At 36.4% G+C, this 19,993-nt stretch overlaps 1 protein-coding gene across 1 annotated transcript; it reads left to right on the plus strand.

The window, feature by feature from the left end:
- The first annotated feature begins 1,001 nt into the window (after positions 1–1,001).
- LOC145586518 (phospho-2-dehydro-3-deoxyheptonate aldolase 1, chloroplastic-like) lies at positions 1,002–5,328 on the plus strand. Its single transcript, XM_081643367.1, has 5 exons — positions 1,002–1,674; positions 1,764–2,041; positions 3,273–3,549; positions 3,681–3,926; positions 4,856–5,328. Exons 1-5 carry the CDS (start codon positions 1,135–1,137, stop codon positions 5,111–5,113), a joined length of 1,599 nt encoding a protein of 532 aa, XP_081499493.1. The 5' UTR covers positions 1,002–1,134; the 3' UTR covers positions 5,114–5,328.
- The last annotated feature ends 14,665 nt before the right edge of the window (positions 5,329–19,993 follow it).

Here is a 19,993-nt window from a genome sequence, read left to right on the forward strand (position 1 = left end):
ATGTTTTGGGAAAAATATTGCTCGTATTATAAGTGGAAGTTATAATTGTTTCTTTCAAAAAAAGGAGTTATGGATTCTTTGATTTAGAGATAGGGTAGTTATTTTCAAAAAAAAAAAAAAAAAAAAAGGGATTGCACCAAATTGAAGCATTGGTGGTTTGGAGAGTTGTGGTTAAATGTTGAAAAAACAACTCTTAAATTATATAAAAGATTTTATTTAACCACTCAAATTATCTTTTCTAGTTTCCGTAACAAAAAAAGAAAAAAAAAATCTTGTAAAAACTCCCCTTCATTTATTTTTTTAATTTTTTGTCAAATCTTCTTAAACAATCTTCTACTATACCAACGAAGATATTTTTTCAATATTTAATTAACATATATATTCCATATTATTAATTTCATATCTTTTATACCTTGAGTATAAAGTAATTCATTATTATTGCCCAAATCATGTGTCAATCAAAGTTTGTCAACTAATTAAATTGGTAACGGGGGAGAGTGTTGTATCAGTAACCTAGATGTCTTTGTTCTAAAGTATAACTTTGGTAAAAAAAAAAAAAAAATGTTATTTTACGCGTATTATAAATGTTATGATTCTCCCTAATTTATTTATTTTTTGTAAATTATTGTAGCTAATTAAAAGCTGTAATTAAGAGACTATTGCATGATACCAAGACTACCAACCTTAGTGTCTTTGTTAAATTAAGAACCGGTATAAACTAAGTAATTTTGTTTATATTAAAAGAAACTATAACTCTCTTTTTTGTGTAAATTATTGTATAACTTTTCAAAAATTTTAAAATTCATAGTAAAATTTTGTTAAATCCGTAAAATCTAATCTAATTAGTATTTCGTAATTTGCACGGAGTAATATCTCGGAACATCACTCGAGTCCAAAACCTAGTTCCAACTTAAAAACTCTTTTATTTTGTCCCACTTCTTCTCTTTCCTTACCTGTCCCATCTCCGTTCCTAACACCAGCACTTCTCCAACTACCCCCTCTTCCCCACCTTATAAAACCCCCTCTCTCTCCTCTCTCTCTCCTCAACTCAATACCCCGTCTTTCTCTCTCCAACTTCGGCGGCATAACAACTACAACAACAACCCCATTAACACTTACGCAAATTCAACAACAATGGCTCTTTCTACCAACACCATTCTCCCCACCAAAACCTCCTTCTTACCTTCAACCACCCCCTCCTCCGCCGCAAACTCCGCCTCTTTCTCTCTCCTCCCCCGCAAACCCCGCCACATCTCCGCCGTCCAATCCTCCGACAAAAACACCCCCATTACCTCCGCCAAACCCACCATCCCTTCCGCCGCCGCATCAACCACCGCTATCCCCTCCACTACTCCGGTGAAGACCCAGAAATGGGCCGTTGATAGTTGGAGGTCTAAGAAGGCATTGCAGTTGCCTGAATACCCAGATCAGAAAGAACTCGAGAATGTTCTTAAAACCATCGAAGATTTCCCCCCAATTGTCTTCGCCGGTGAAGCTCGTATCCTTGAAGAGCGTCTCACTGATGCTGCTCTCGGCAATGCCTTCCTTCTTATGGGCGGCGATTGCGCTGAGAGTTTCAAAGAGTTCAACGCTAACAATATTCGTGACACCTTCCGTGTTCTTCTTCAGATGGGTGCTGTTCTTATGTACGGTGGTCAGATGCCCGTCGTCAAGGTTATTTACTCAGTTACCTAATTTAATTTTCTTTGATGGTTTTGGTGAATTCGATTAGTATTGACATAACTCATTGATTGAAATATTAGGTGGGGAGAATGGCTGGGCAATTCGCCAAGCCGAGATCAGACGGGTTCGAGGTTAGGGATGGAGTAAAACTGCCGAGTTACAGAGGGGATAATATCAATGGAGATACATTCGACGAGAAATCGAGGATTCCTGATCCACAAAGGATGATCAGGGCTTACTGCCAGTCGGCTGCTACCCTTAACTTGTTGAGGGCTTTTGCTACTGGTGGTTATGCTGCTATGCAAAGGGTTACTCAGTGGAATTTGGGATTTGCTGAGCACAGTGAACAGGCTGATAAGTATGTTTTACTATGATTTTTCTCATATCATGTCTTGTTGACTTTTTTTCTAACCCTTTATAGATACTTGTAAGTTTGTTCTTTTGGGATGCTTGTTATATGTTTAACTCTTACTTTGTTGAGAATGGTAAGGGGGACCCTTAATTGGAACAATTGTTGAATTCATTGGATTTTGCATATTGCAAATTAGGATGGAGGGATTATTCAATAGGTTTGTGGTACAATCAGTTTATAATTGTACCAACCTACAAATAGATTTGTTCGTATGGTACATGCGATTATACAATAGAATTCAGAAAATTTCTTGGTTGAATTGGTCATAGTTGGAATTGGACCATTAAAGGGATACTGAATCAATCTATAGGGTTGAGAAATTATTGATGTGGGTGTTTTTTGCTGTTATCGACACGTCTTGGGGTGTTTTGGGATCTTGTTTTGGGCTGAGTTTTATTTCCTATCATTGTCAACCTTAAGGTCAATGAATTATAGTCCATTATTCGTCCTTGATTAAAAGGAAGTTCTTGGTGGAATATAGTAGGCTGAGGGCCTGAGGCAATTGATTTTTCCAATTTGGGGATTAATTCATGTCTCCATTCTATTATGGGGCTTGTAACTGGGGACAGTATAGTGGCATTGATTTCATTCAATTTTAAATGCGCGTGAATTCAATTTGCTGCCTTAGATGCACCATCATATTTCTTGACCCTTCAGCTTTTGAGTGGGCACCAAGTTGGATGCTCTTAAATATGGGTGTTAGAATTGCTCATGCTTTTGGTATATAAAGATTTGGTCTTTTGTCAAATAAGGTCATGTAACTGTAATTTGTTAGATTCTCTTCTTATGATGCAGATCTTTTCTGCTTGGATTGTGTGATGGTATTTATTTCAAAGTGTAGTTCTTTGCTACCTTAGCCATTTACCAGTATATGTTGCTTTCGACCCAACGTCTTATTGGCATTTTTGCCTATGGTTGGGCCTCTTAAATTTGGGATGAATGTATTTAGCTGGTGACCTCAATTTACTCCACTTGTTCCCAAAAATTTTGTACGAATTTGCTAAATGTTGCCTTTTTGCTTGGTTTATGATATTGACAATTTATGAAATTGTACACCTGAGTAATGAAATTGTTGATCAGGGCATTTACCGTTAATTGATTGTGTCATCTTCAGCCATGTGCAATTTTTAAAAATTTTAATCAGAATTTGACATAGTACCATGTTAAATGGTTCCAGGTACCAGGAATTAGCTCACAGAGTTGATGAGGCCCTTGGATTTATGGCTGCTGCCGGGCTTACACTTGACAATTCTGTAATGCAAGCTACTGAATTCTGGACTTCCCATGAATGTTTGTTGTTGCCATATGAACAATCTCTCACAAGGTTAGATTCAACTTCTGGGCGCTACTATGATTGCTCAGCTCACATGCTTTGGGTTGGAGAACGTACTAGGCAGCTTGATGGTGCTCATGTTGAGTTCCTTAGAGGAATTGCCAATCCCCTTGGAATTAAGGTAACTGAAGAATGCATTATCCATTTCAAGCCCTTTTTTTTTTTATTACGCGTAGTTTAAGTCAGATTTTAGCAGCTAATCCAATTGATTGAACTAATGTGGTTCAACATGAATATTTGTCGGTGTTACAGGTGAGTGACAAGATGGATCCCAATGAGCTCATCAAGCTCATCGACATTATGAACCCTGACAACAAGCCAGGGAGAATCACTATAATCACTAGAATGGGAGCTGAGAACATGAGAGTGAAGCTTCCTCATCTGATTAGAGCTGTCCGTAGGGCAGGTCAAATTGTGACCTGGGTCAGTGATCCTATGCACGGAAATACCATTAAAGCTCCTTGTGGTCTGAAAACTAGGCCTTTTGATGCTATTCGGGTATGTTGCTAATATTATGCAATGGCATTTAATATTGTCCTGTTGTTGTTAAATTTGTGTTACAATGCTTACAAATTATAGTTCACTACATTCAATTAGATGTTAGATTTGGGTGTTTGGTCAAATTATTGATGCAATTTACCAATCGGGTGGGGGTTTCAAAGGAATATGGGGTTGGATTTGGGAAGTATGATGCCAAAAAGACAACTGACCACATTCATATTAACTAAATGTACTTGGGGAAAAAATAAATTTGAGTCACTTGTTATGGTAGGGCAAGACATTTTTATGAGGGGCCACTTTTTACATGCTTATGTATATTGCTTATTGCTTTTAGATCTTGTAGTAAAGTCATCTTATTACAATGTAAATGGTGAAAATATCAATTGTAACCAATACTTTCAAATTACCATTTATGGTCCCCCTAAAGCTATAGTTGGCCATTTGGAATCTAATCAATGCTTTCTTGAATCGTAAGAATCAAGAGTCACCACAATTATTGTGATGCACACATCATTTGATCACAAGGCAAAAGCCGTATCTCCCAGTTATTGGGGCTCCGGTATTTGGCTGGAACTTTGAGGTTGCTAAACAAACTAACTACTTCCCACATATTTCTTCCACTCTTGTGGATGTTTATTTGTAAGTTTTGGTAGGTAGGGTGTGGTAGGTGGGAAGATGCTAGAAGGTGTAGCTTGATGGTCTCTTATACTTTCATGATTACTTGATTAGTAATACGAGTATGATTTAACATGTTGGCTTGATATTTTTAAATTAGATACTTTTAACTTTGGTGGGTGGATGTTTGATTTATATTGTGGGGATTGGATTATACTTGTCAACTTGTGGCATCTTTATATTCTTTAATTTTGTTCCCTTGCAACAAGCTAACGTGCATACATTGTTGTTCCTGTTCTCTTATTTGACAGTCCGAAGTCAAAGCCTTCTTTGACGTCCACGAGCAAGAAGGAAGCCACCCAGGTGGAGTTCACCTAGAGATGACAGGACAAAATGTGACCGAGTGCATTGGTGGGGCCGAAACTGTGACCTTTGATGATCTGAGCTCACGCTACCACACACACTGTGACCCCAGGCTGAACGCCTCCCAATCTCTGGAGCTTGCTTTCATCATTGCTGACCGTCTAAGGAATAGGAGGATGAAGTCCCAAGCATCTCTTACTTCCTAAACAGAGTCCCCTTCTTTTTTTACTTCTTTTTGGTGTGTTGAAAGTGTTGTTTAGTTATTGTACGAATATTTATAACAATACATGTTTAAGTACCAGATTCTTTTAGAAGTGTATTTTGTGTACTGTATGTGTATACTGTAGAATACCAAAAATCGAGTATTCTGGTGTTTGAGACCGTGACAATTGACAATAAAATGTGACTACTTATTTACGAATTTTGTATTGTTAAAATAATACTTCCTCTTATGATAGTATGATTTAATTAAAATAAGTACACTATACTAGGGATGTCAATGGGGCGGGGCGGGGCGGATGTTGGCCTTCCCATCCCCATCCCCACCTAATATTTTCATCCCCATCCCCATCCCCATCCCCGCGGCGGGTCCAACTTTCATCCCCATCCTTGCCCCACCGGGTACAACTCCAAAACCATCCCCGCCCCCACCCTCACTTGGATATCCATCCCCACCTAATCCCCACCAAAGACCCGCCTAATCCCCACCCAAGATCCACCTAATATCCGTATCTCAAATACACAATCTTATATAATTAATACGAATTATAAAATAATACATTCTATACACATTTTTGTGTTATAATATAAGTGTCGTACAAAGTATTATAATTAATATTGTATTTCATGTAATTATTTAATAAATAGAATAAAAGTATGTAATTTTGCTTTAAAAGATATATAGATGTGGGTATGAGGTGGGGATGGGGCGGGTACGAAGTGGGGGCGGGTGGGGCGGGTACAACTTAAAATCCACCCCCGCCCCATCACCCATGGCGGGTATGGTTTTAATCCCCATCCCCGCCCCACCACCCGCCAAACCGAGACCCATCCCCGCCCCAATGGGGCGGAGATGGGGCGGGTCTCCTACTTGACCCGCCCCACTGACATCCCTACACTATACTATAATCATGTTTGTTGGCGAGATCATACCTAAACAATTGACCATGACATGTTATTTTGAGTGCCGAGTGAGTAAGAAGGAGCTTGGTCAAAAATGGCGATTGATCATGATGACATTTTGGTTGGTGTATGATAATATGAATAATGAATGAATTTGTTGGCCTGCCTTGTAGGACCTGCTTTAAAATAAGAATATACAAATGTACTCCGTACTTGATAAGTTGGTAGTTTAAACTTTAGACTTAAGAGGACTTTTAAGTTTTAACCCATGAATTCTTGTTGGCTTGGCTTGGCTCGGCTATAGTTTTGCAACCGAGTGAAACTGCACACAATGATACAAAATTACAAAGTCTTAAAGATATTTTTGGATGTGATGTACATTCGAATGTAAGTCTTGACTATCATCTGACTTACATAAAGTTTTGTTTGAGTTATTATCTTAGTAAGCACTAGCGGAAACAATACCTTATGCTGCAATTTTTTTGGGGTATGCCATTAGCCGTTGCAACAACGGTGGCGTTTGGGTGAATCACATATTATCCAGTTTAGTGGCATAATCGAAACATTTATGCGCTTATGAATTGGGTTTGGGTAACTAGTCTAGTAATCGAGGAGCATTTATACGCTTTTAAAGCCATCATAAAATTCGAGATTTACTGATACCACACTATTGTATTAAATTTTGGCGATAACAATTTCTAATAATTTTTTGCCTCTTATCATCTTATGTCAATCATTGATTTGAATGGGAAGATATTGCTTGAGTTTGGATTCATGGTGAGATAAGTAAGAGGTATTACACATTTCAATTTTTAGGTAGGGGACTCTTAATGAAACAGACTCGTCCAATACTTTGTGTTTACAACTTATACTGTGCAAACATACTTATATAAGTGTAGGATGTCAAAAAATTGAGATTTTACACTTGTGAAGTTGTGATGGTTAACTATTTACATGTTCATCTTTATTGACTTTATATAATGGTTTACAACTTTACATTTGATTATAAGGAGATCAGTTATTTAAAAATCTTAACTACATGAGTTTTTAAGATGATTTAACATGATTGTTCCCTCTAGGTTTCCCTTAGGAGGGTCGTTCTAGCTTCCTGCTAGGTTTTTCCTTCTCGTGAAGGCTTCTTTCTCTGTTTCTTTCTTCTCTCTGGCCAATCATGGCTTCCAATTCCGATAACAATGATAAGGTTGATGATCAATTAACCATTTCAAACATCTCAACACAAAATTTCGAACCTATTTACACTGGAAATAAGGTTGTTTCTAGTAGTGTGGAGGATGACAATCGAGAAGATGAGGCGCTTGGATTGAGGGAGACGAGGAGGAGGACGAAAAACGCGTTGAACTGGGGGTTGTGGGTAGAATTTGGACGGAAAGACACATTAACGAATCAGCTTTCATGGCAACGATGAAGAATGTATGGCAACCAAGACATGGTCTGGAAATTAGCAGCATAAGGAAGAACCTGTTCATCTTCCAATTTCATCATTGGAAGGATAAACTCAAGGTTATGGAGGGACAGCCCTGGCATTTTGACTAGGGCTGTACACAGTTTGGTCTGGACCGTAACCAAACCAGACCAAAACCGTAAACCAGTAAACCGCATTTTAATATTTATATAATTTTTAACTAATTAGAATAGTTATTATATATAATAAAAAAATTAAAAAAAACATGAAAAATCATTAGAAGACTATACGGTAGTATACTACTATACTCATTCTCAAATATCAATACTTAAAATTCAACAGGTCATATAACTCATATTGCTCTTATTGTGTTAGCACTTAGCACTTTAAAACTTTGTAGTAAAATTTAATCCCTTTGGGCTAATTATTTAAATTTTATTATAAATTTATTAATATTTGACAATTTTTTAGGAAAAAATGTCGTCTCATCATCAACCGCAAACCAAACCGCACCAAACCGCATTATTACGGTTTGGTTTGGTTTCAATACTAATATGGTTTGGTTTGGTTTGGAAAATTGACCAAACCGTATTTTGCGGTTTGGTTTGGTCTACACTCAAACCGCACCAAACCAGACCATGTTCACCCCTAATTTTGACAGACATGCTATCCTCCTTGGCAATATGAATGAAGCTGAAAAGCCTCTTGATGTTAAACTTGAGGAATTACCGATGTGGGTTAGGGTCTATAATCTCCCTTTCAAGGGAAGACTGAACAAATCCAATGTTGCTGCTATTGGAAATAAAATCGGTAGGTTTATCAGAATGGAGAGTTTGGGTATCAGTGGCATTGACAAATCGATTTGCATTCGTGTGATTATTGATGTCACCAAACCTTTTCTGCAAAAAATCAAAGCGAAGATGAGGGGTGGAGTTGAAGAGGTTTTTGATGTGAAATACGAATGACGCCCCTTTTCTTGTTTCTGTTGTGGGAAACTAGGCCATGGAACAAAAGACTGATGATTTTAATGATGAGAGTGAAAGAGCTTTACCTTATGGAGGATGGCTGAAGGCTTCTCCATGGAAACATACCAAGAAGGAACATGAAGAGGTAAGGAAGGATAAAAAGACTTCGTGTGCAAGAGGCTTGTTTATTACTAAGCCAAAACCTGCTTGTAACACCCTAGAAATTCCTTTCTTTTAAAATACCTGTTTTGCCCTGTTTAAAACTTTAAATAGGAAAATCTAAAACATTACCGTCACCGTGAAAACGGCTAAGGCAACTATCAAAGACACACAGCGGAAGACTCTCTTTTAAAATATTTAAAACGATTCAACTTAAAAAGTCAACCAACAAAAGTAAAGTCAACCAAAGTAAAACAAAGTCAAACCTACAACTTGGAACCATTGTAGGCCCTTAACAAAACCAAACCAAATTCAAAACCTTTGTGTTAGTCTCACAAACATAGCATAATAGAACAATGAAAACGATACCACATCATAAACTTATGGAAACTATCATGAATCGCTCTTCACTCATGCCCATCATGAATATGCTTCATCACCTGAAAAACTTCTCTCTACTTGTTTCCACTACTCTCCATTAAAAATGGGTCATCATAGGGCCAAGGTAAAGACAAGGCCAACAAACACACAAACACACAATCAGCAAAACTGAGTATATAAGCGTAATTAAACACACTAACATGCTTTTACCTATCAACACACAACTTACCTTGTTGCACCTGTTTTCAAGCACACGGCATACAATAAAACTTCTCCACTAAGTAACTAAATAATTAATTTATTTTTGATTACGCATCGAACGGGTTTCCCCCCTTACCTGCCCCAATAAAGGGGTACTAACACGAGAGCTAACCGTGCCAGTATAAAAGAACCACTCGTAAGTGGCGGAATTCCTGCGCATAATAATAAAAGGAAAATACAGCGTCCTGTACTCCCAGTAGAAGTTATGGTTAAATATAAAACCCCATAACTCTCCCCATAAATTCATACTCAAGGTATATACGTTCCAAGAGTTTTGGTGCGTAATCTCTTTCACTTTACGTTATTTACATATTGTTAAACTTGGTGATGACTCTCAAGCCATAATCATACAATCATAATAATTATTCAAACAATTAAACACTCTAATTTAATTCTTGAATAATTAGTAACCACATAATATTTAATGTTGAACCCTTTTTAAATCTACCTCGGTGTCAAAGACACCTTAAACGCTTAATGCGCCAAAAATCCTATCCCTCGGTGTTAAAAACACCTTAAGTGCACTAAGGCACCAACATACAATTTATTCCTCGTGTATATAGACACTTACATAGCTCCTTTCCCATGCTTATAGCATTAATAAAATTTATATGAACCATAATAAAATTCTCTTTTAATATTCCAAACCAAATTAAATTAAACATTTAGTTTAATTAAATATGCTTTCTATCATGCCATAAATAAAAGTGTGGTTCATATTCAACATGCTAAACGATTATTTTCAAATCAATAATCCATCATAAATAAATCATGCTTCATAATTCAATCACCAATAACAACCAAACCACAATTTCCAATCATAATCTAGCATGATACTACTTGGAATTAATTAATCACATCTAGCATGCCACTATATCATCAAAAATATGCTAAGTACGCGAACGTACCTTGAATACGATCTTAATATCACCACGACTAATAGAATTCACTCACTTCGAAGTCTCCTACAAATTAAAATCATAATTGAGTATTAAAACCCACTCTACACAAATTTCCAGCAATATATACTCTTTTTAAAGCACTCATAATTTAATTAAAACAAGCTAAAATTTTATTTAAAACCTCACACTTTAATCCCAATTAATGGGTAATTAAAATCCTTTAAAGAAACTTGATTTTTAGCCTTACTACCAAAAATTCCAGCAATATATATTAAAAACCCTTAAATTAAAGGTTTAAACCACCCGCTGCCGGCTGTCGTTGGTGGTGGTCGGCGGCCCACCGGTGGTGGTGGTGGTCGGCGGTGGTCATCCGATAAAGGGGAAGGGGAAAAAGAAAGAAAAAGAGAGAAAAAATAAAGGAGAAGGGAGAGAAAGTTTACCTTGGGTTTTCTCTACTCTGGGCAAAATTTAATTTGCCCAAGTGTTGAATATTTATACCTCTTTCTCTAGAAACCCTTCTTACCTAAACTTTCCCTTTTTTACTATTTTCTAATCCCTTTCCTAATTAAACTTTACCAAACTAAAACATTCCTAAATTAAATTCCAACTTAATAAAATAATTAATTAAATAAAACTTTTCTTTTATAAAATATTTCCAAACTTGTTTAAAATAAATAATTAAAATATCATAAATATTTCATTTCAAATTATTTAAATACCCCACAAAATACTTATTTTAAATAAAATACGTATAAAAATATGGGGTATTACATAGCTACTACTCCCATTCCGGATAAGCAGATTACTGAAGTGCTTGAAAAATTAAATGAATGTATCATATCAAAAGAGGCGAACAAGATTACTCAAGCTGATGAAGGGGATGGGTCGGACAACCAGAATGAGCAGAGTGTGGGGCATGGCATACCACAATCATCAGACTTCACTAGCAGCAACCTCGACCTCAACCAGACCCTGATTCAAGTCATAAACCAGCCACAAAATAATTGTTCTGACCCAAATCAGAGAAACAGAGTTGAAAAAAGAAAAAGTGGAAGTTTATTCCTAAAAATACTCCTCGTGGTGTGCCCACTTCTGATCCCATTTTTGGTTCCGTGAGAAAAGAAAGAGAAGGTGGCAAGTGTGAAAATGACCTGATGAAGATGGACCCATCTTTAAGTCTCAAAAAAAGAGTTGTTGCTGGAAGCTCTATTCCTAGTACTAATGAAGATGTGGCGAGCCCCACAAATCGGGCTCTCGATGAACAATGAATTACATCCTCTCTTGGAATTGCCAAGGTTTGGGGAGTCCTCGTGCAGTCAATGCGTCGCGGCACATTGTTGTTATTAAAAATCCTGGTGTGGTGTTCTTGCAAGAAACAAAGTCAAAGGTGCACGAAATGGAGAGGGTCAAAGTTAAACTCAAATTCAGTGGCATGATTGCAGTGGCGTGTGAAGGGGATGGAAGGAAAAGAAGGGGTGGTGTTGCCCTTCTTTGGAGAGATGAATGGGTTGTTAATATCCAATCTTACTCGCTTAATCACATTGATGCTTTTATTGTTGATGGTGACAAGAATTGGCGCTTTACAGGAATTTACGGATACCCGAATGATGATCAAAAACCTCTAACTGGTGAACTCTTGGAATCTTTGAGTTATGATCATGATAAACCTTGGCTGTGTGGTGGCGATTTTAATCTGATGCTCTGGTCTTATAAAAAGCAGGGGGGCTCTCATTTCAACTTCAACTCAGCTGCCATCTTTCGTAAAGCCCTGGATATTTGTAAGTTCACTGATTTAGGCTTCTCTGGTCACCAATTCACATGGAACAATAAAGAACCGAGGCTGATAACGTTCAAGAAAGAATTGATAGGTTTGTGGCAAACCGTGGTTGGAGGGATTTATACATGTAGGAAATATTTCAAGCATCCCACACTTGAGCCCCACTGTGATTATACCCTTAAGCATGGTGGCGTCCAAAGGGAAGGAAGCTAGAGCAAAAGAGTCGCCAACAAGTTTTAGGAACTTGTAAACCGTTCACGAGGTGAAGGTTACACCCCTTCACGATCCATGAGAACGCTAACTCCATAGTGGTCCTGAACCATGACTTGATATCCGGGGATGAAGGTACGAATCCAACCTAAAAGAGATTGAACCTGCCCCAAATAGACCTCTACTTTATTCTTCTCATATTCATGTGCGCTTTCTGACTAACATACAATCAATATATTAATCCTAAACCTGTTTAATCTATGTTGGTTGATTTTAATGCACAAACAAACCTTTTATTGGCGATCACTTGAATTAAAATCATATTAGCCTAAATAAAATTATTAATTATCTAATTAAACGTGATTTCAAGTACAAATTCCCTTTAAACCTGCAGAAGAGGCGTGATCAAGCAATAACAATAATATCAAGCAACATAACAATAACAACAAATCATTATTATAACAACAATCTCAATCTCATCGAAACATAATAATAGCAAGATCCTAAGCATGATACTAACATGATTAATAACAAATCCTAGCATGTCACTAAATAATAAAGATCAAAGCTTTAGCCCTAACATGTTACTAGAGACATACATGATATAATAAATAGGAAGCAACCTAATCATGATACTAGAAAGCAATAAAAGACATCCTAACATGATACTAGAAATTAATAAAATTTAAACATGCTTTCTAAATAAATAGAACAACGAAACTACTTATTTTGTTGCCTCGTATCTCTTTCTATCAAAACAATACACACGTTAGTTACTTTAAGAAAAATATTAAATCAAACAATTAATTTAAATAATTAAAATAGGGATTTGGGACCAAACCCTCATAAATTATCAACCTTTCACGTCTAGGGCGAAGGCAACTTCGAGCTTGGCTAGGTGTGTCTAAGTCTCGTGATGGAGGAATGTTGTATTTGAAAAGGCAAGGTTTAGAAAGAGAGAGAAAGAACAAGCTTCTAGCTTAGAGAGAGACAGAAAATAGAATAGATGAAAATTGTTGATGATTGAAAAAGGGGAAATACGACCCTATTTATAGAGAAAAACATCTGGAAACGATCAGAAAAAATCGAATTCCAATCGAAGTAAAACTACCCCCATCGCGGCGCGACAGGGATATCGCGACGCGATGCACCTATCACAGTGCGATAGTGCTGCGTGATAAAATTTGTTGTACGGAGTCCTTTATCCAATATGATTGGGTAATTAGAGTCCGTACTTTATCATTAAAATTAGATTTAATCTTTTTAAAACACTTGTTTTATTTCAACTAAAATTCTTTATCTTTTCTAAAATATATAAATATACTTATTAATCCTAATCTCTTTAGAACTTAAAATAACCTTCTAGACTATTCTAGAAAATTAAAGTAATTTCTAATGATTTTAGGAATGATAATTAATGGACCCTCCACTTGATCATTGGGTCGCCCATAAAACTCATTTAGGATCCAATTTAGTATTTGGGCCATAACTTCCTCATTATTCACCGGAATTGGGCTTATAATATATCGTTGGAAAGCTCTTTTCGAACCCCATCCAAATACACAATTATTGGACCCATATCATGGACCAAATTAAATTGGAGTGGACATAAATAGAGTACGAAAAGAAAGATTTTCGAAAACAAAAAGAAGTATTTTTATTAAAACAAGGGAATCACGAGACTCTTTCACATTTCACTTCGTTCGATAATCAAATGACGTGAAAAGTACTCATCACTGGTTTGTCTTTTTTTTTTTTTTTTTTTTTTTTTGTGGCACACTCGGTGGGACTCGAACCCACAATCGCTTAATTAGAAGTTAAGTGCCTTATCCATTAGGGAATATTTCAAGCATCCCACACTTGAGCCCTAAAAATAAGCCTCTACTTTGTTATTCTCAAATTCATGTGCGCTTTCCGATCAACATACAATCAATATATTAATCCTAAACCTATTTAATCTATGTTGGTTGATTATTAATGCACAAATAAAACTATTATTGGCGATCACTTGAATTAAAATCATATTCGCCTAAATAAAATTATTAATTATCTTATTAAGCGCGATTTCAAGTACAAATTCCCTTTAAACTTGCAGAAGAGGCGTGATCAAGCAAGAACAATAACATCAAGCAACATAATAATTATTAACACACTACTACAAAAAAGCCAAAGAGACCCGTTCAAATATGCCTAAGAGACCTTCTTTGGACGGGTCTCTATCTCAGGGGTCTGTTTGTTAAACAGACCTATTTTTAGAGGGGGTCTGTTTTTAAGAGAAAAGAGATCCGTTGTAATAGAAAGGGGGTCTGTTAGAGTAGTGCTTTAATGAATAATTTAAGTAGTAAAAGAGACCCCTCATTAAAGAAATGGGGTCTCTTTGTTAGATATATATAGACATGTCATCAAAGAAATGGGGTCTCTTAGCCTCTTTATTTTATCAAAAAAAATTTATTTCGATAAATCCATAATCAGAATGAATAAATATATATTCATAATTAAATTACATAATTATCCTAAAAAAATAATTTAATTTCCATTCTTAATTACATTTACACAATAATGTTTTACAACAAATGAAAAAAAAAAGAAAAGAAATTGCAATCAAAGGGAAAGCACGCTCAAACGTTGTAGCAGCTCCATGGTAGTTTCAAGCTTCAATATTTAACAACTCCAACTTAGTCATTTCCTCAGTGATGGAATCTCAAATGTGTCATCCATGGTCTCCGATTGACACCTAGAAATTAACAATCAAACCCCAAGAAAACCAATTAAGATGTTTACAAGTTAACCAGAATTATGAGAATAATCAATCAAAATTTCTAGAACAATATTCAGCACATGTAGATCTAAATCAAGGCTAAACTATAGCATATACTGCTAATGCAAATTTGGATCCTTTATCGAGCAAAATTAAATGGTAATTTTTTTTCTTTTTCAGAATACAAATCTGTGCATGAAACAATACACAACATATATTGTAGAAATTAAAAGTAGATGAAGTTAGAGATTTGATGAGTACCTAGCTTGGAGAACCAGAGATGCAAGGAGGAGTATGCCTCACAAGATCGAAAACTTTTGCTAATTTTTCATTTTTGAGTTAGAAGATATACAGAGTAGGTTCAATAAGAATGCAAAAATTAATAGCCCACAACCATTAATTAATAAGAAAGAAAATAAGAAGAAAATAAGAGAGAGTATCATTCTTAAAATATTAAATTACAAAGCTTCAATGGAAGAAGGAAGAAGGAAGTGGAAGAAGTTGAAAACGGCGCCTTCTAGTGAGGGAAGGAGAATTTTGATTTTGGGGATTGAGGTTAGGGTTTTGAGAGAGAATAAGAGGATAAGATGGAAGACAAATCATCACTGTCTTTTGTAATACGTATGAGACCCGTTAAAATTAAGAACGGATCTCTTTGATATGTATATTATATCTCTCACCGACATTGTGGGCCCTAATATTTTTAAGAGACCCGTTAAGTTACACAACGGGTCTTTTAACTCGTATTTATAAACATAAGAGACCCGTTATCATTAATATTGGATCTCTTACATCAAACAAACCCGTTAGTAAAATAAAGGGTCTGTTATTAAGGGTCTCTTTTATAAATTTTGTAGTAGTGACAATCACTTGGTTTGGTTTTTAGGGAGATACAATCAGGTGTCTACAATACTCGGGTTCCTTTGTTACGCATTTGGAGAGACGAAAATCTGACCATCTTCCCATCTTATTATGCACCAAGGAGCGCATTCACGTTCAGAAAAAAAAAAAATTTCGCTAGCTCTTCCGTTTCGAAGAAATGTGGATTCGTGACGAGGAATGTGCTGACGTTGTTCGTGAGTCATGGGAGAGTGGTATGGATGCTTCAACGAATATCATTCGAACAGTAGGAAAGTTGGGGGGATTGGGTAAAGACAAATTTGGGAATTTTGGAAAAGAGTTAAATGAGTGCAAACAGGAAATGGCTCGACTAATGGAAGAAGTGCAGTCCGCTAATGTTATGGATTGTATGAGGGCTATTGATATTCGTATGGATGAACTGGAGTAAAGGGAGGAGAGATTTTGGAAGCAAAGGAGTAGGAAGGACTGGCTCAAAGGGGGTGACAAAAACACAAAATTTTTCCATGCAAAATCCAAACAAAGAGTGCAGCGTAACAAAATTGATTCCATCACCAAAGCTTCTTGTTTGATTCACTACTAGAAAAAAATTAATTTGCTGCTATTAATTTGCTGCATTTTATGCATTTCGCTGCAAATTAAAGTGGGTTTTACACATAGGTACCATGAATATAATTAATTAGCAGGGGATTTTCTATTAAAACGCTGCAAATCAATTATCCTACATTTACCCTAGCCCCTCTATTCCTTAGCCGCCCAATTCATTCATTACACTGTTTCTCCCTCTTCCACCTTCATCTTCTCTCACTTACCTCACCGGCTGATTGCTCACCAATCTCACCAGAGATTCTACTTTGTCACTCACTCTCATCGACACTTCTAGTTTCTCACTCACTCACCCGAGTACCCACTCATCACCTACTCACCCTTGTCGACGTTCGGGTCTAGGTTCAACCAAAAGTCTCACCGTTCCACCGATCTAACGGCTAACCTATGTGCTCACCACCAACTTCACTCACCGACTATCACTCTCAAAGCTAAGGTAATTAATTGTATATTTTATTTCCTTAATTGAGAACGAAATAGGGAGTCGTACTTTTTTGAGGAATTCCCTTCCGAAATGCGATTTGGGTATTACTGCTTGTGATAATTGAGGAGGTGAATGTTGATTTGAGTTTGTGAAGAATTTGATTTCAGCATGTTTGAAATTCTAGTGGGTTAACTTAGCTTGATGAATACGACTGCTTTAGTGTGCTCAAGTTCGAAAAGATAATCGATTTTTCGAATTTTTAAATAGATTTTTGAATTTTATGCCATTCATATGTACTCGTAAGATGTTTCAATTTAATATTTAGCAATTTTCCTTGTTTGTCAATTCTTTGTCATGCACCCATTTATTTGTGTCCTGCTTTGGCATTTTTGGAGGCTGATTGTTCACTTGTAGAAATAATAATATGATACTTTGTTGTGCTGTTTATCTCATTTTTTTCTAGAAACTAAATCGGAAGTTCATAGAGCACTTATTACCTCTGTTATTATGGTTCCTAGTTCAAGTAAGATGAATTGACGAAGCTATTTGTTACTGGAATTTTGTTGTGCCTGGATTAATGAAGATATGCGATATTATAGTTGTCACCCCATTTTTTTCATGGTATAAAATTATAACATTATTTTATGCTTCTTTGTAGTGAATTGATTTTCTTTAATTTGAAAGTTACTTGGGTGTGTGTTATCTAATTGTGAAATTTTTGCTGTAGTGATTAAATAGGTTTATTTTAGTGGTAAATTAGTATTTGTTTTGCCGAGATTTTTATGCTTTTATTTTAATTTGGGTTGGGTTTGTTGCAGATAAGCTAAAATGGGTTTGTGTTAGTGGGAGGAGAGATGGAGGACAAAGAATGTATTTGAGAGAGTGAAATAAGGAGGATTTGAGAGCATTAGATTTGTGGGATGGGAGGGTAAAGGAAAGCTCATTGATGTAATGATATAATGTGCTGCTCAAACTTGTTGCATATGATAACTTTAAGGTTTTGTTTTAATTTAACCAAATTTTATTTAGAATATTTGCTAATTATATGCAGGATAAAAGATATAAATTTTGAAGTAATTGTGTCAAATGATGATCTCATAAAAGTTTTCCTTTAGTAGCAGGTGGAATCCTTCACTCAAGGGCAATTGAACATCTATAAAAGGTAGTTGCTTCAGTCTTCTATCTCAAAGGTGTTGCTGCTGTTGCTTGTGCCATTGTAGTTGCTGCTGCTCGTGTTGTTGCTGCTGCTGCTCGTGTTGTTGCTACTGTTGCTGCTGCTACTCGTGCTATTACTGCCTACTTAACGCTATTTTTGTTGCTGCCTACTTGACTGCTTAGCCGTTGCTGCCTAATCGACACCATTGCTGCTGTTGCCTTCTACTTCTTTGGTTATTAGATCTCAGAGTTTGTAATATTGTCTGTTGTGGTTGTGCTTCTGCTGTATTATGTTAAGCTTCTGTAATTTCTAATGTTGTCCAATTGTAATTTTTATTTTTATGATGAAAGTGTACTTTTACAGGCTATTATTAATGGAAATATAATTTTTTTATACAATTGCAAATAAGATTTTTTTTTCTTTTCTAGTAGTTGAATATCATATTGACAGCAGGTTTGATAAATAAAAACCCAGCTATTTTAATTGTAAAAAATATTTATTAGCAGGGGTTAATGGCATTAACCGCTACAAATCAATGAATTGATTTGCTGTAGTTGTTAACCGCAGCAAATTATTCAATTGATTTGCTGCCCAGGCGTTTGCTGCCCCTCTAAAAACGCAGCAAATAAATCATTTTCAACTGCCGCAAATAAATGTTTTTCTTGTAGTGATTTATGAGGAGGAGTCTGAAATTTCTGAAGCTCTGGTGCGACACTTCGATGATCTTTTCTGTTCCTCTAATCTGGTTGCCACGGACCCTGTGATAACCAAAGTCAGCCCGATGATTGATGATCAAATGAATGCTATGCTCTCGGCCCCGTACCGAAAAGAGGAAGTGGTAGAGGCTCTTGATCACATGCACCCAACTAAAGCCCCCGGCCCCAACAGTATGTGTGTCTTGTTTTATCAAAAATTTTAGGATATAGTTGGCAATGATGTGATTGATATGGTTTTAAATATTTTGAATAATGGTGAAGATATTGGTTAATCAGACTCATATCGTACTTATCCCTAAAAATAAAAAGTGTGAGTCTCCTACTGATTTTAGGCCAATTAGTTTGTGTAATGTTCTGTACAAGATTGTGGCTAAAGTGCTCGCTAATAGGCTCAAACGTGTTCTTCCTGATATTATTCATGAATCTCAAAGTGGTTTTGTGCCGGGTAGACTTATAACTGATAATATTCTTGTGGCCTATGAATGTTTCCATTACCTGAGAAAAAAGAAAAAAGAAAAAAGGGAAAGCGGGCTACTTAGGGCTCAAGCTCGATATGAGCAAGGCTTGTGATAGGGTTGAATAGTTTTTTTGGAAGAATGACGGGAAAGCTGGGTTTTCCTGACCGCTTGATTTCATCTATTATGGCCTGTGTGAAATGTGCTTCCTTCTCGATCTTGGTTAATGGCCAACCTTCGAGGGGTTTCACTCCTTCTAGAGGCCTTCGTCATGGTGATCCCTTGTCCCCATTCCTCTTTATATTATGCGCTGAAGGTTTATCTGCTCTTTTTTGTGATGTTGAAAATAATAATTTGATTCATGGTGTGAAAATTGGAAAAAAGGTGGACCCATCTCCCACGTTTTCTTTGCTGACAACAGCCTGCTCTTTGTGAGAGCGAACGAGGAGTAGGCGGAAAACGTTCTTGATATCCTCTCAATTTACGAAAGTGCTTTCGGGCAGAAGTTGAATATGGAAAAATCCGAGGTTTCCTTTAGCCGAAATGTTGAACCAAAAAAGAAAAATATGCTTCAATTCAAGTTATCTTTTAAGGCCGTTGAGGGACATGAAAAATACCTTGGTCTTCCTACATACCTTGGTACTTCGAAGAAGCGGGTTTTCTCTATTATTCAAGATCGTGTGTGGAAGAAATTGAAAAGGTGGAAGGAAGGCTACTTATCTCAAGCGGGTAAGGAAATTCTCATCAAGTCCGTTGTCCAAGCTATACCTACCTATGCTATGCAATGTTTCACTATTCCGGCTAGTATATTGAATGAAATTGAAAGACTCTGCCGGAATTTCTTCTGGGGGCAACGGAAGGATGAAAGAAAAGTTTCTTGGATTGTGTGGGATCGAATGTTCCTTTCCAAAAA

This window comes from Chenopodium album, chromosome 16 (assembly GCF_948465745.1).
Source record: "Chenopodium album chromosome 16, dcCheAlbu1.1, whole genome shotgun sequence".
In the NCBI taxonomy this organism is placed as follows: Eukaryota; Viridiplantae; Streptophyta; class Magnoliopsida; order Caryophyllales; family Amaranthaceae; genus Chenopodium; species Chenopodium album.